The sequence below is a fragment of the Schistocerca cancellata genome, chromosome 2 (assembly GCF_023864275.1).
Source record: "Schistocerca cancellata isolate TAMUIC-IGC-003103 chromosome 2, iqSchCanc2.1, whole genome shotgun sequence".
NCBI classification, from domain to species: domain Eukaryota; kingdom Metazoa; phylum Arthropoda; class Insecta; order Orthoptera; family Acrididae; genus Schistocerca; species Schistocerca cancellata.
Genome location: NC_064627.1, coordinates 854,887,605 through 854,903,361, shown reverse-complemented (window position 1 = coordinate 854,903,361; position 15,757 = coordinate 854,887,605). Strand labels below are relative to the sequence as shown.

Here is a 15,757-nt window from a genome sequence, read left to right as displayed (position 1 = left end):
GTTGAATCGTCGGACGAGTCTCGTTTCGAATTGTATCGTGCGGATGGGCGTGTACGGGTATGGAGATAACCTCATAATTCGATAGACCATGCATATCAACAGGAGACTGTTGATGCTGGTGGAGGCTCTGTAAAGGTGTGGGGCGTGTGCAGATGGATTGATATGGGACCCTGATACGTCTACATACGACTCTGACGGGTGACACGTAGATAAGCATCTGATCATCTGCATCCATTTATGTCCATTGTGCATTCCGACGGAACTGGGCAACTCCAGCAGGACCATGCGACATCCAGAATTCCTACAGAGTGGCTCCTGGAACACTCTTCTGTATTTAATCATTTCCGCTGGCCATCAAACTCTCCAGACAACATTATTGAGCATATCTGTGATGGCTTTGAAAGTGTTTTTCAGGGGAGATCTTCACCCCCTCGTACCCTTACGGATTTATGGACAGCCCTGCAGGATTCATGGTATCAATTCCCTCTAACACTACTTCACACATTATTCGAGTCCCTGCCACGTCGTGTTGCGACACTTCTTCGTGCTCGCGGGGGTCCTACATGATATTAGGCTGGTGTACCAGTTTCCTTGGCTCTTCATTGTTATTACAAATGTCGTGTAAAGAACGAAAAATTACTTTGGTTATATGTGACGAACACATTTATAGCGCTGGAGTAAATAATAGTGTAATAGAGATGCAAGAAAGCGAAGTAAAAAAATATATTCATCTCCTTGCGGCATCAATGGCCAGAGGTAGTCAAATTCCACGCAGATATTTTAAAAATTTCGTCCGCGCTTGCTACTTTTATTACCAACATCGCTGTCATATCCATAGCTCACAACAACTCTCTCTGCCAGACTCGGCGCCAAGCTACTATCAAAGATGTTAGAGTATCAAAGATGACTTTCAAAGATGTTACACTGATATTAAAATATGAACTCTCGTAATAAACTTTGATATATTAAAATGTAAAAATTAATACGCAATCGCAGAATATAATTTGTATTCACATTTATATTATTTTAAAAAATTCTGTGAAACGACTGTAAGAATCTGCACACTAACCTCTACGGAATCTTTTGAGTATGTACAAAATCCTCAAACACTCTTCAATTAGCTCGAAAGGAATGCAAACAATTGAAGATACACGGTCCAGTCACATCAGTGAGACCACAGATGGTAGGTGGCAGCACTGGCTATGGACGGTATATAAGCGTGTCGGAGGGATGTGGAAAGCTGTGTAGTCATCGTAACGCGGAATCAGAGAGATTTGTCTGACGACCAAAAGAACATGATCATTGGCTTTTGGGTCAAGAGCGGAAGCATTTCCGAAACGTCTAGGTTTTTAAACTTTTCACGTGACGCCGTGGTTAATGTGAATGGCAAAATGGCGCTATCCAAAAGCGGCGACGAGGCAAGTGTGGTTCACCACGGGCCATAGGTGACAAGGGTGAACGACGGGTGCAGAGATGTGTAAGGGTGAATAGACGTGGAACTCTTAGCATCTGGGCTACCAATAATGTCTCCTGAATAACCGTTGCTGCGCGTGGACCTCCGAAGCAGACGTCTGGTTGATATATACCCATGCTGACTGCTATTCATCGACAACGAACGCTTGAATTTGAATTTGCACACCAATATCGCAACTGCACGTTCACTGATTGGCGACAGGTAGCCTTTTCAGAGGAATGACGTTTTATGCTCGATCGTACAGATGGCTGCTGGCATATACGGCGTGAAAGATCTGAAAGGCCGGAGGCGGGAGCATTATACGAGGGTCACACCAAAAAAAAGCACACTATTTTTTTTAATCCATCTTTTATTCTACATGTTTGAATGTTTTACAGTGTGTAGATACGTCCTTTGGGGACAATATTTTCATGTCTCCACATAATTTCCATCCCTCTCAACTGCCTTACGCCATCTTGGAACCAGCGCCTGTAAACCCGCACAGTAAAATTCTGGACCAACCTGTTGGAACCACTGTTTGGCAGCGTGTACAAGGGAGTCATCATCTTCAAACCTTGTCTTTCAGGTTGCCGGCCGGTGTGGCCGTGCGGTTCTAGGCGCTACAGTCTGGAACTGCGTGACCGCTACGGTCGCAGGTTCTGATCCTGCCTCGGGCATGGATGTGTGTGATGCCCTTAGGTTAGTTAGGTTTAAGTAGTTCTAAGTTCTAGGGGACTGATGACAACAGATGTTAAGTCCCATAGTGCTCAGAGCCATTTGAACCATTTTGAACCAGGTTCCCAAAGAGATGATAGTCACATGGGGCCAGGTCAGGACTGTTAGGCGGGTGTTTCAGTGTTGTCCATCCGAGTTTTGTGATCGCTTCCAAGGTTTTTTGACTGACATGTGGTCGTGCATTGCCGTGCAACAGCAAAACATCCTGCTTTTGCCGATGTAGACGAACACGACTCAGTCGAGCTTGAAGTTCCTTCAGTGTCGTCACATATGCATCAGAATTTATGGTGTTTCCACTTGGCATGATGTCCACAAGCAAGAGTCCTTCTGAATAGAAAAACACCATAGCCATATCTTTTCCATCAGAAGGTGTGGTTTTGAATTTTTTTTTCTTGGGTGAATTTACATGATGCCACTCCATTGATTGCCTCTTCGTCTCTGGTGAAAAATGATGGAGCCATGTTTCATTACCTGTCACAGTTCTTCCAAGAAATTCATCTCCACCATTCTCGTACTGTTCCAAAAGTTCGTTGCATACCCTTTTTCTTCTTTCTTTGTGAGCCACTGTCAAGATCCTGGGAACCCACCTGGCACAAACCTTTTTTAACGCCAACACTTTCAGTATTCTACAAACACTTCTTTCCCCTATCCCACGGTAGCGTGACAATTCGTTCACTGTGATGCGTCTGTCAGCAGTCACCAATTCGTTAACTCTCTGCACATTGTCTGGAGTGTGTGCAGTACGAGGCCTGCCGCTGCGAGGACAATCCTCAATATTGCCGTGCCCGCTTTCATCACGTAACCTGCTTGCCCATCGACTAACTGTACTGCGATCGACAGCAGCATCTGCATACACCTTTTTCAACCTCTTGTGGATGTTCTATGACAGCACGTTGCTTCTGACGAACGTCAAGTGTAGCAGCCATCTTGAAGACAGGTTGAACTAAGTTTGAAAACAAGCGGGAAGGATGCATCTACACACTGTAAAGCTTTCGCACATGCAGGATGGAAACTGTATTTTTACAAAAATAGTGTGCATTTCTTTTGGAGTGACCCTTGTAGTCTGGGGAATATTTTCGTGGCATTCCCTGGCTGACTTCGTAATTGTGGAAGGCACAGCGGATTGACACAAGTAAACATCTATCCTTGGGGACCGTGTCCACCCCTATGTGCAGTTTGTTTTTTCTCGGCACAATGGCATCTACCAGCAAGTCAATGCAACGTGTCACACAGCTCGTGGTTCGAGGAGAACCAGCATGAGTTTACCGTACTCCGCCGGTCCCCAAACTCCCCGGATTTGAACCCAGTCGAGAATTTGTGGGTCCACCTACACTGGGCTGTTAGCTCCACGGATTCTCAGCCCAGAAACCTTGCGCACCTGGTTACGGAACCGGAGTCGGCATGGCTCCATCTCCCTTCCAGAACCTTACTGACTTTCTTTCTGCACATCTCCCAGCGATCTGCACTGAAAAATGTGGTTATTCAGGACTTTGCCGATGGCCCCACTAATGTGACTGTACAGTGTAACGTGTATACAACGAACTCACCTACAAAAACTGAGTTACATGCGAATTTACTACGTTTCACCTGCTTTTCCAGTTACCCCCACACATTTTCTATGATTTTAATACAAGATGATTTAGTGGGCCAGTGGAGAGGCGTTACAGTTTCCGTCAAAGCACCGAGCGAGGTGGCTCAGTGGGTAGCACAGTGGACCCGCATTCGGGAGGACGACGGTTTAAACCCGCGTCCGGCCACCTGATTTAGGTTTTCCGTGATTTGCGTAAATCGCTTCAGGCAAATGCCGGGATGGCTCCTCTGCAAGGGCACGGCCGACTTTCTTTCCCATCCTTCACTAATCTGCTGGGACTGATGACCTCGCAGTTTGGCCTCTTCCCGCAAATCCACCAACCAACCAACCGTCAAACCAGGGAATACGGTTGTTGTCATCTTGGAAGACGAGAGTTTCCTTTACATTCTCATCATGAAGGTGTAGGAGAAAGTTAGCGAGAGTGTTGAAATAAACATCCTGGCTCATGGTATAATAGAACCTATACAGCCTTATGAATTCTCAGATGATATTTGTGGTGTAAATTATGGATAGTCGTTGGGATTTTGTTTAAAAAGTAATCGAGGAATGGAACACTCTTTTTAGCGCGCCTCCGAACGGCTAGTACAAGGTGGTTATGTTCTAGTTTTTATACTTCTAAGATTAATAATAATTTGCAGGAGAAGTTTTTATATAAAATTATCATGATCCCTTGTGCAAACATTGGTTTTAAATGCTTTTGCAGCTTTTTGTGACGGTCAGTAACGAGTTAAGCTGGACGTTGCTAATATGGCGGTGCCATTGATCAGGCACAATTGCAGCAGCCTTAAATGCACATCGTATGGTCAGAATACAACCTGCATTTATTCTAAATTTATCACACTATACCTTATAAAGAATCATTGCATTGCAAATCTCCTAGAGGCATTGAAATACCGAGCCAAGGTCAAGCGTCAGCCTATTAGCAACGATCCAGCGATCTCTGATTACGCCTATTTCTGCCTTAGCTCACGTCATTAAGATAATTACGCTTTCTCTCCTTGTTAATAATTAGATATAATGAACCATTAATCTTCTAATTAAGAGAAAGAGGGATTCTAATGTTCGCAGTAATCTGAATGAGGAACCCAGTTCGTGGTACGAAAAACAACACTAAAACGTCACTGAACCTCCTCCGGTTCGAGGTGCTCCCACCACATGTTGCAGGTTCAACGACTTATATGGCCGTTGGTGCTCTCTACGTCTTACAACATATGCAAAGAGGCGAAAACGCCACTTGTCCTGCCATACTATGTATCTCCAGTCAGCCGAGGTCAAGCTTCTGTGATGACTGACCCATTGCTGACATGTGCATTTATTGACGTCTAATTCCATTGAAAACCGTGCTCGCCACCACCGTGTTATTGCCAATGTATTTTGGATAAGTGGTAGCGTCACTGTGTGACCATCTTCAGCGCAAGTTATTCGAACCCTGTTGGCCCATATCATAATAGCACAACATTTTCTATGAGGTGTAACATGTACTGTGATGATTACTTCCAACAGATATCTTCACTTTTACGGCAAACAGTAATTTTTAAATTAACAAAATGGTGCAAATGGTTCTGAGCACTATGGGGCTTAACATCTGAGGTCATCAGTCCCCGAGACTTAGAACTACATAAACCTAACTAACCTAAGGACAGCACACATATCCATGCCCGAGGCAGGATTCGAACCTGCGACCGTAGCAGCAGCGCGGTTCCAGACTGGAGCGCCTAGAACTGCTCGGCCACAACGGCCGGCGCTTAAATTTACAGAAGAGCCTGTCTTGTAACCTTAGCAGTTGCCGATCCAACATACAGTGAGACTCCAATTGTTCACTGCAAACAGTTCCATTCGTAATGTTCGCTCGGAAGAGTGTTGGGAGGGACGTGGATTCACTGAGAGCAAAAATTCATGTCGTGAAACCGGGTGTCACTGACAAGGTGTGACATTCACCTAAGATCCCTGTTGGTTTGAATGTTTTCACGACTACTGTTAGTACGCTGAGCTAGGTGGCTGCGACTGGTACGCTAGCTCCTATAGAGACGTTGGGCATTCGCCAGTGATACCCCCAACAAATCGGACAACCTTTTATGTGCCCACCATAGGGACATCCAAACACAATGCTCTTTAACTAGTCTGTAGCATCACCAGATCGACCCATCGTATAGCGCTTACTGCATGCAAATGACTGACAGATGCACACTACCTTGCTGTCATGACTTCGTCAGTCGTGAGCGTCGCATGAGTGCTCGTTACCAATTCTCTACCGTCTACCACCGTCGAAAGCAGTCGGTGTTCTCTGTAAGGGCGTGACCGACATTTTGTCCTGTGATCTCACTTGTTCCAGTCAGAAAACCAGACGTTCGTCGACTGAGCGAGGTGGCTCATTCGTTAGGGCACTGGACACGGATCCGGGAGGATGACGGTTCAAGCGGTTCAAGTGGCTCTGAGCACTATGGGACTTAACATCTGTGGTCATCAGTCCCCTAGAACTTAGAACTACTTAAACCTAACTAACCTAAGGACATCACACACATCCGTGCCCGAGGCAGGATTCGAACCTGCGACCGTAGCAGTCCCGCGACTCCGGACTGAGCGCCTAGAACCGCTAGACCACCGCGGCCGGCGATGACAGTTCAAATCCGCCCATCCAGATGTAGGTTTTCCGTCATTTTCTTATATCTCTCCATCCAAGCAAATCCCGGGATCGTTCCAGCCCGCATCTCGTGGTCGTGCGGTAGCGTTCTCGCTTCCCACGCCCTGGTTCCCGGGTTCGATTCCCGGCGAGGTCAGGGATTTTCTCTGCCTCGTGATGGCTGGGTGTTGTGTGCTGTCCTTAGGTTAGTTAGGTTTAAGTAGTTCTAAGTTCTAGGGGACTTATGACCACAGCAGTTGAGTCCCATAGTGCTCAGAGCCATTTGAACCATTTGAACCCGGGATCGTTCCTTTGAAAGGGCACGGACGATTTCCTTCCCCGTAGTCGAAACATTTCGAATGCATGCTCCGTCTCTAACGAACTCGAGGTCGACGAGACGATAAACCCTAATCTTCCTTCCTTCCTTTTTTAGGAGTTCGTCGTCAACATCTACAACATTCCACGAGTCATCATACAGTGTGAGACGGCTGGTACAACAAGATGATGCGCTGTAAGTATTTTTGTTGGCAATATAGACAGTGTTGAGCACAACATCTGACAAATTTTAATGATTACTGAAAACCAGTTCAGCTGCATGACTGCACATTTATAGTGGTACGACCGGCTTCTTTCTTCGGATATCTCCAGGTAGCAGCACAGCTGGGCAACCTGAAAATGTTCTAAGAACGAAACCGGTCGTACCACTATAGATGTGTAATTACACAGCTAAAGTGGTTTCAATAAATCATTAACATTGTAAAAATAGACTGAAGTTTAAGACTAGTCAGAAAGAAGCAATGTACAAGGAAGTGGGATACGGAATTACTAAGAAATAAAGAGATGCGTTAGAAGCTTTCTGTGGCAACAGATACTGCAATGACAAATAGCTCAGTAGGCGGTTCAGATTAGTTCGGATTAGATTAGATTAGATTAGATTCAGTTTTCGTTTCATAGACCCAAAAATGAGATGATTTTCGTGGGTGTGGAACAAGTCAGATAAGCTAAAATAAAAAAATTAAACATTTGAATATAATGCTCACTACCCTGACAATTTTTCAGGTGATTGTCAAAGTATGTGAATACATTACAGTGAATTGGAACTGCTAACACTTACAGAATTATTACCCTGTCAGAATGAAACGTAGTTATGCACTTTTAATAAATTTATCATACCTAATCTTGACTGTTGTGACCAAGTGCTGTCAAAACCGAAATCTAACAGACATTGTTATTTAAATTGATCTAAGAGCCCCTGTCAAGATATTCATCTACAGAGTAGAAGGAGTTGCCTATCAAAAAGTCTTTCAAACTCTTAAACTGTGCTCTATCTCAAACCAGGTTTTTAATGGTTGCTGGCAATTTATTGAGAATTTGTCTTCCTGAATATTGGACCTCTTTCTGGACCAAGGAAACTCACTTTAGGTCTTTACGTGGATTGTTCTTATTCCTGAAATTGATACTATGTATAGAGCTATTGGTTGGAAATAGGCACATATTACTTGCAACAAATTTCACTAAGGAATAAATAAACTGAGAAGCAGTGGTTAGAATATAAACTTCCTTCAACGGCTTTCTACATGATATTCTTGAATTTACACTACGAATGAGTCTTATTACACGCTTTTACACGCTAAAAACTTTTACTAGGTTTGACAAGTCACCCCAGAATATGATCCCACATGACATAATAAAATGAAAATAAGCAAAATATGAAAGTTTCTTATATTTATACCTCCTACATCTGACATCATTCTCTCTGGAAATACAGACCTCGTTAAGCGCTTGACCAATTTCGTGATATGCCCTTCCCACATGAATTTACTATCGTATTGTAATCCCAGAAATTTAACAACGTCTACATCTTCGATTTACATGTCTTCATACGTTACAAACATACTGGAAGGAAATCTTTTACAGGTTCTGAAATGCATGTAGTGGGTCCTTTCAACGTTTAATGACAGTTAACATCTCTAAAAACAGAAATCGTAGACGTAGACGTACAAGGAAGGTCACTGCGAGGAAACTATGTGTAACAGAAGAAATATTTCAGTTGATCGACGAAAGAAGACAGCACAAAAACGTTCAGGGAAATTCAGGAATGCAGATAAACTAGTCACTTAGGAACTTAATAAACAGTAAATGCAGAGACAATAAGGCGAAATGGAAGGACTGACTCAGAATACAGAAAAGTAAAAACATCCTTCGGTGAGATTAAAAGCAAGGGCGATAACATTAACAGTGCAATGTGAATTCCATTTTTAAATGCAGAGGAGAGAACGAATACGTCGAAAGAGTGCATTGAAGGCCTCTATGAAGTGAACGACTTGTACGATGACATGATAAAAGAAGAAACAGGTGTCGACAAGGAAAAGATAGGGTACCGAGCACTAGAATTACAAAAAGCTTGGAGATCAAATAAGGCAGAAGGGACAGATAGCCTCCATCGGAATTTCTAAAATCATTGACAAAAATGGCAACAAAACGGCTTTTCTACTTCGGTGTGCGGAATGTATGGAACTGTCGATATACCACCAGACTTTCAGAAAAACGTCTTGACACAATTCCGAAGATTGCAAGAGACAAGTGCGAGAATTACCGCACAATCAGATTAACAGCTCGTGTATCCGAGAATAATATACAGAAGAATCGAAAAGAAAATTAAGGATGTGTTAGATGACGATCAGTTTGGCTCTAGGGAAGGTAAAGGCACCAGAGTGGCAATTCTGACGTTGCGTTGATAATGGAAGCAAGACACGTTCATAGGATCTGTCGGCCTGGAAACAGAGTTCGGCAGTGTAAAATGGGCACGAAGTTCTAAATTCTAAGAAAAATAGCGGTAAGCTGTAGGGAGAGACGGGTAATGTATAATATGTATAAGAACCAATAGGGAACAATACTTGTAGAAGACCAAAAACCGAGTGCTCGGATTAAAAAGGGTGTAAGACAGGATGCAGTCTTTCACTCACACCATTCAATCTACACATCCAAGAAGCAGACGGAAATAAAATTGTCATGAGTGGGATTAAAATTCAGGGTGAAAGAGTGTCAGTGATAGGATTCGTTGATGACATTGCTATCCAAAGTGAAAGAGCAGAAAAATTATAAAATCTGTTCAATGGAATAAATATTATAATGGCTGCACAATATGGATTGAGAGCAAATCGAAGAAAGACGAAAGTAATGAGAAGTAGCAGAAATTATAAGGTGACAAAAAAATCAGAGTAGCACTGGAAAAAGGGCATTCCTAGCCAAGAGAAGTCCAGCAATATCAAACATAGTCCTCAATTTGAGGAGGAAATTTATGAGACTGTACGTTTGGAGCACAGCATTGTATGGTAGTGAAACATTGGCTATGGGAAAACCGGAACAGGAGAGAATCAAAAGCATTTTAGATGTGATGCTACAGAAGAATGTTGAAAATTAGGTGGACTGATAAGGTAAGGAATGAGGAGCTTCTCCGCAGCATCGGCCAGTGTACGCAAAGTAAAACTTCGTTATAGCCTACATATTCTTCGCGAGAAAACAGCAACTGTATTGTTATTTAAAACAATTCTGATTCATTCTTCAGTTTCACTTGCCAGTTTTTAAGTACATGATATGTTTCGGTCTCGCTAGATCATCTTCGAATTTGTGTAGTTGAATCAGTAACCCTTGTTGCTTTGTCAGAACCTCATATCAAAGTACTGGCTGATTTGAGGTTCTGACACAGACACGACGGGTTACTGATGCAACTACATAGACCTGAAGATGATACAAAGAGATCGAAACATGTAATACATTTAAAAATATGGAACTGAGACGGAAGAATAAATAAGAATTGCTTTAAAAATAAAACTTGTCTGGAACATGTTTTACGTACTATGAGATAGGCAGCCCAGCTTGCATCATCCACACACAGTGTAGATGGTGAAAATTGGGTTGCTTAACTTAAATGAGCCTGTGATAGAATTGATTAAACGTCGATTACTTGGAATTTGCTTATTTTTCTTTTCTGGTTTGTCCTCCACCACAGATAACATGCAGCAATGGACATCAGTTTCATAAGTTAGTGACAATACCAATTATTTGTTGGAAACGTGCTGAGCACATTCATTGTCAACAATTGAAAATGTATGTGCTGTTTAGCGTATGGCTCGTTCGTTTGCTCTAGTTGTGGGCAGTGATGGTGCCATCTTGCATCACGGAAGCTTGGATGATCTGAATGAGAATCGGCGCTTGAGAATGGCGTTGCGATTCCGAAACTAGCAGCAAATAATGAAATATATTGCTGTAGTGCGGACCTATTATTTCCAGGGAAAATACTTCATCAGCTATGGACCAACATATAGACCCAGTCTGATCTGTTGACCTATTGCTCTCTGTATAACTCGGAAAATTTCCTCCATTTTCAAATTTCGATGCATTGAATGTACGAGTATACGATTGATGTAGATATAAATGACAATTGGCCGCATTTCCCCTAATTAATATCATTTTGTGTGCCTGAGGTTGGCCTGTTACCTGAAGGAAACAAGCAATTTTAATAAATTAGAATACATATATTGTGCCAAATCATGAATTCTTTAAGAAAAAAAGCATTTATTGCACATAGACATGACTATCGCCTTCACAATTACAAAAGTTCCACTTAAAATCCCGGTAACAAAATGCAAGCAGTGCCAAAACACTCGATGACTATACCGGCTTTGGTATTGTCCCCTGTTCCGACTTTTGCGTCTGAATGAAAGGAAATAACTTACTTAATCCCCCTCTGACGACGAGGTTCATGCAAATAATATATTCCCTCATTTGTACCAATCATAAATACTCTATTTTTCAAATATGTCGTGACAAATGAATCTTTTCCCCCACTGGGATTCGAACACGGATGTGGTGTTTATAGCGAGTAGTGGACCCAAAACATTTGTTATTTATTAGGCTATTTGGATATGCCTGCGGACCTGAATCTAACTTTCATTGTCACTGATATTCACTGCTATTATCTCGGAATGCTACATCCAGAGATGTTCCCAAGAGAATGTGGGAATAGCAAAACAGGAGTCAAAGTTGTAGGAGGACCATACCTTAATTGTCGTATCCAAGACGCTTGTCTATTTTCCGATCTTAACAATCTGAATAAACTAAAACACTCATGTCTTTCGCAGTAATTTCAAACCTTTTAAATCGAGTCTGCTATAACACTCTTCGAAACATTTAATATTGGATAAAGTAATGGTCTCTAGACATAGAGAGCCGGCCACTGATTTGACAAACGTAGGTAAGAAAATCGAAGCTTAACTTATTTATAGAGCGCACAATCGGATTCACATGAAACGACGGATGTAGTCCACGGACGATCGAAGTCTTTCTGAAGTACCACGTGGTTTTGCGACAACAATGTGGGTTCTTCTCACAATATTTGAGTTAACTATGTTTCTCTCTTATGTCTTCGTATAGGCTAATCTCACCTATTACGATTGTAGTAGCACGTCTCTATATTCATTCTAGGTCTGTCGTGATGCCCGATTGATAAGAACTTCGAACGTGAGAGCAGCATAGTAGATCTGGTCGCACTAGCGTGCTTGAATCGTAAGATTTGTGTGGTCGTGTCCCATGTCGATTCACCATCATGTGCGGATCCAAACAATATTTTACTACAAGCGTTAATTCCCAAATTTTTCAGCTAACTTTCGGAGAATATAGTATCGTGAGAAGTAAGGGTCTCAAAAACGCCAATAATTCTAAAAAATTACGAGCTTCGTGAAACTTAGGATACATTTCCCTTGTGTTCCTGATGGCTAGTCCACGTGGACAACTTGCGGCCTGACTGCTTGTGGGAAACGTGCTATCCACGAAAAGGTTCCCAGTCACGGGTTGACCATATGTACTGTCAACAACTAATCTGACACAGGTCGTTTGAGTCCACATGTGCAATTGGGAAACCAAGTAAGCTGACGGGAGGCAAAACAGAAGGGGGATGATGGCCCACTAAAACAAAATAACATAAATCCTTACTTTCACGTATTTAGGTCCAAACGACAGCAAGAAACCGCATTCCCCTAATTACACACTCGTTTAGCCGCAATAGGCATACATGTGTAATAGTCTTAGAGCTAAGTGAAATTCTGATAAGGGTAAGTGCACACATTAAGGTGTCAAAATTGTGGAAGTTTGCTGCAGTTATAAGGTAGTTCTTAAAACAATTACATCAGGCAGGTACTTCTCAAAGTTTTGGAAGAATGAGTCTCAGAAGATACATTTATCTGAATTACTGATTTTTGGATGCTATGCTAAAGCGATGTTTTAGACATTGTTGTCAGAATTATATGAAATGTGTTAATACCGTAATAGGAATGATAATAGTAACAATATTCGAACAGGGAAACAGAGGCTGTAAACAATGATAAAAAAACACAAAACCGTAAGAAAACACTTGTAGACGAGCAGTACCGACTGAGAGGCAAACAGGAACTCAAACAATCTACAAACATCCATAGTGACATTAGAAAACGCATGTTAAGATTCTATGGACACATTAAAAGAATGTACTCGGAGAGACTTACAAATAAAATAGTCCTAATCTTTGACGACAGGAGTGAAGCTGAAACGAACACGACGAAATGACCTGGCGAGACTAAAAACTCATCGAAATAGGCAGAAATTACACCAAAAGATGTCGAAAACTACGGAATCTTTAGGTCCAAAATTCACAAATGGCAAGATGACCAAGGGAAGAAACAAAAGAAGAAGACTGGAACTATATGGTCTGAAAAAAGAAAGGAAGCCCACAGGAAGTCTTTGAAAGAAATATGGGCACAGAAGAAGGCAAATGCCCACCTCTTTGTGCTTTGTCTAGTCCTAATGCATTTATTCGCAAATAATAATAATATTAATGTCATTATTTTTATAATATTAGGCATCTCTCGCTCGTTAAAGTGCGGGTGACGGTGACTTATATTTGGGGTGAAAGGGGGACAAAGGTGTTCAGTGAAGGAACCAGTGGATAGAGACGCGCCTGTTCACTACCGTCTTTGTTGCACGTCCTTTATAAGTTCACACAGATGGTATTCACATTTGAAACAAGATTTAGAACTGGATGAATGCATGCATGGACTCGCGGTGATATGACTGAATAAAATGTGCTCGGGCTTCCAGCCAAATCAACCGGCTTTACATCCACGAGCTTCTGGGCGAGTGATCCTTGACAATGGCCGAGAAGCATTCGGCCTACAGCTGGTTATTGTTCAACCACTTGACGCAGGTGTATACCCGAGAAGATGTTAATGAAGGATAGATTTACTGTTTAAGTGCCGAACGCAGGATTACATATTCACTCCTATCTATTCGCTTCATGGTGTGCCAACTGATGTCTTTTTTAAGCTTGAGACATTCCTGGCGTGTAAACTATTTGACTTATAGGCGAATTTCCACCCTAGAGTGATCTCTCAGCAGCACGCAGACCTACAGTAGAAGCACACGGCCTGAACAGGCGCATCCGCATCGACAACTGGATGCACCAAATATGCGCCGGCGGAGTCTTAACACTTTGACTGCCAGTTTTATTTCAAAAACATCGATGTACCGTTATAGTAATTAGTATCTTAGAAGTAACAATATGAAAAGAATTTTTCCCGTCGTTTCGTTTCGAAAGGGGTTGGTGGAGGGGGGGGGAGGAGGAGGGTAGGACATACAAGATTATTCACGCCTTTTTCGCTTACAAAGGGGTTGGTGGAGAGGGGGGGGGGGAAGGTAGGACATAAAGAATTATTCATAAACAACTCCAGTGTTTCAGAATGCGACTGCGCAAAACCCTAGACGACATACTGAAACCAGTCACACACAAATGGCCAGAGTATCTCTCCAAGTTCGTAACTAGTACTACAAGCGCTCAATATCGGCTCCGTTTGTGATGTGGCAATCGTCAATTTGCCGGTGCAAGTCGTTGGCGCCACGTGTCCGTGTAGGCGTGAAGGAAGCCCACTTTCATAATCTGGTAACTGGGTTGTCTATCTATTGGTGCAAACTAATTTGTTGTGACAATACTCCGAGCTCACAGGTGCAGTCTGTAAATTATAAGAATTCTTACCCCATTAGTAGGCTTCCCGTTACCAGTGGGACACATACATAGCAATAACATGGCAGCAAACTCCAATTGATACTCTGTACTCTGATGACCTATCGTGGCATACATGTGACTCTTTGGTAGACTAAGGCTTAAATAACGGAACGCAATATACTGTCGCCTATATGCGTATGCCTGAAGATGGGCAGAAGACTCTGCGCCGAAATGTCGTGGCAGTAAGTTACTAGCATCTCGTGCTCCTTTACTTATATACCTTTCCATAACTTCGTCACTAAATGAATTGGAAGCGTACACTTTTGTGGTGATAGAATGGCTATGAAATGAAATGAGCGTTTGGCGTCATTGGCCGGGAGGCCCCTGACGGGGCGGGTTCGGTCGCCTTGGTGCAGATCTTATTACATTCGACGCCACATTGGGCGACCTGCGCGCCGGATGCGTATGAAATGATGATGAAGACAGCACAACACCCAGTCCCTGAGTGGAGGAAAACCCCGACCCAGGCGGGAATCGAACCCGGGCCCCTTAGCACGGCAGACCGTCACGCTGACCATTCAGCTATCGGGGCGGACAGAATGGCTATGAATGAGAGTGTCATGGCAGGACTCAGCCGTCAGCTTTGACTTTTGAGGTGTCTTTCCCCAGACAGAGGGTCGCCCGCTTACCTGTTGGAGGCGACGTCTGCCCAGATGGCGGCGGCGCCTTCCTCCTCGAGCTCGTTGAGCATGGACTCCAGCTGGTCGGCGGCGTCTCGCGTGGGCGCGTTGGCGCGCAGCACCTGCCACCGCTGGTACGAGACGCGCCCGCCCCCGGAGGCCCTGTCCCTCGCCCCCGAGCCCGTCACTGCCCCCACGGCGGCGCCCACGACGACGCGCAGCCCCGTCTTGAAGTACTCCACCAGCGCGGACAGCACGCTCAGCGGTCCACTGCGCGCGCTCTCCTGCGCCTGCGCCGCCCCCGGCCCGGGGGCGGTAGCGGCCGCGGCTGCCGCCCCCAGCAGCAGCGCCGTCATCAACACCAGCGGCAGCGGCGGGCGGCGCATCTCACATCGCGCCAGGCTCCACCGCGGTCATCACAGACAGCGGACACCCGCACCAGTTCGCCTACCGCGATCTCGCGACATACGACACGGAACCAGTCCAGTGTTTTCCAAATTCGGTCACAACTGTCTAACCACCGCACCCGGCGGACGAGTAACCGGATGCAGTTCCACGGTACGGAGGACTGGTCTTAGCAGCTGGTGACTCCTCGAGTGTCCAGTCCGCTAGCAACAGGTGCGCGTGTGCGCCTCCCTCCGCT

The 15,757-nt window shown here is 43.9% G+C and overlaps 1 protein-coding gene across 1 annotated transcript in view; it reads right to left on the bottom strand.

Annotated features, from left to right (window-relative positions):
- Positions 1 to 15,500, bottom strand: part of LOC126159335 (carboxypeptidase B-like) — a 286,629-nt gene extending 271,129 nt beyond the window's left edge. The window contains exons 1-2 of the mRNA XM_049916508.1: positions 15,288 to 15,500; positions 15,124 to 15,245 (exon numbers count right to left, since the gene is read on the bottom strand). Of these exons, the coding sequence (XP_049772465.1) occupies positions 15,124 to 15,245; positions 15,288 to 15,500 (335 nt within the window). The remainder of the gene's footprint in view (positions 1 to 15,123; positions 15,246 to 15,287) is intronic.
- Between the last annotated feature and the right edge of the window lie 257 nt (positions 15,501 to 15,757).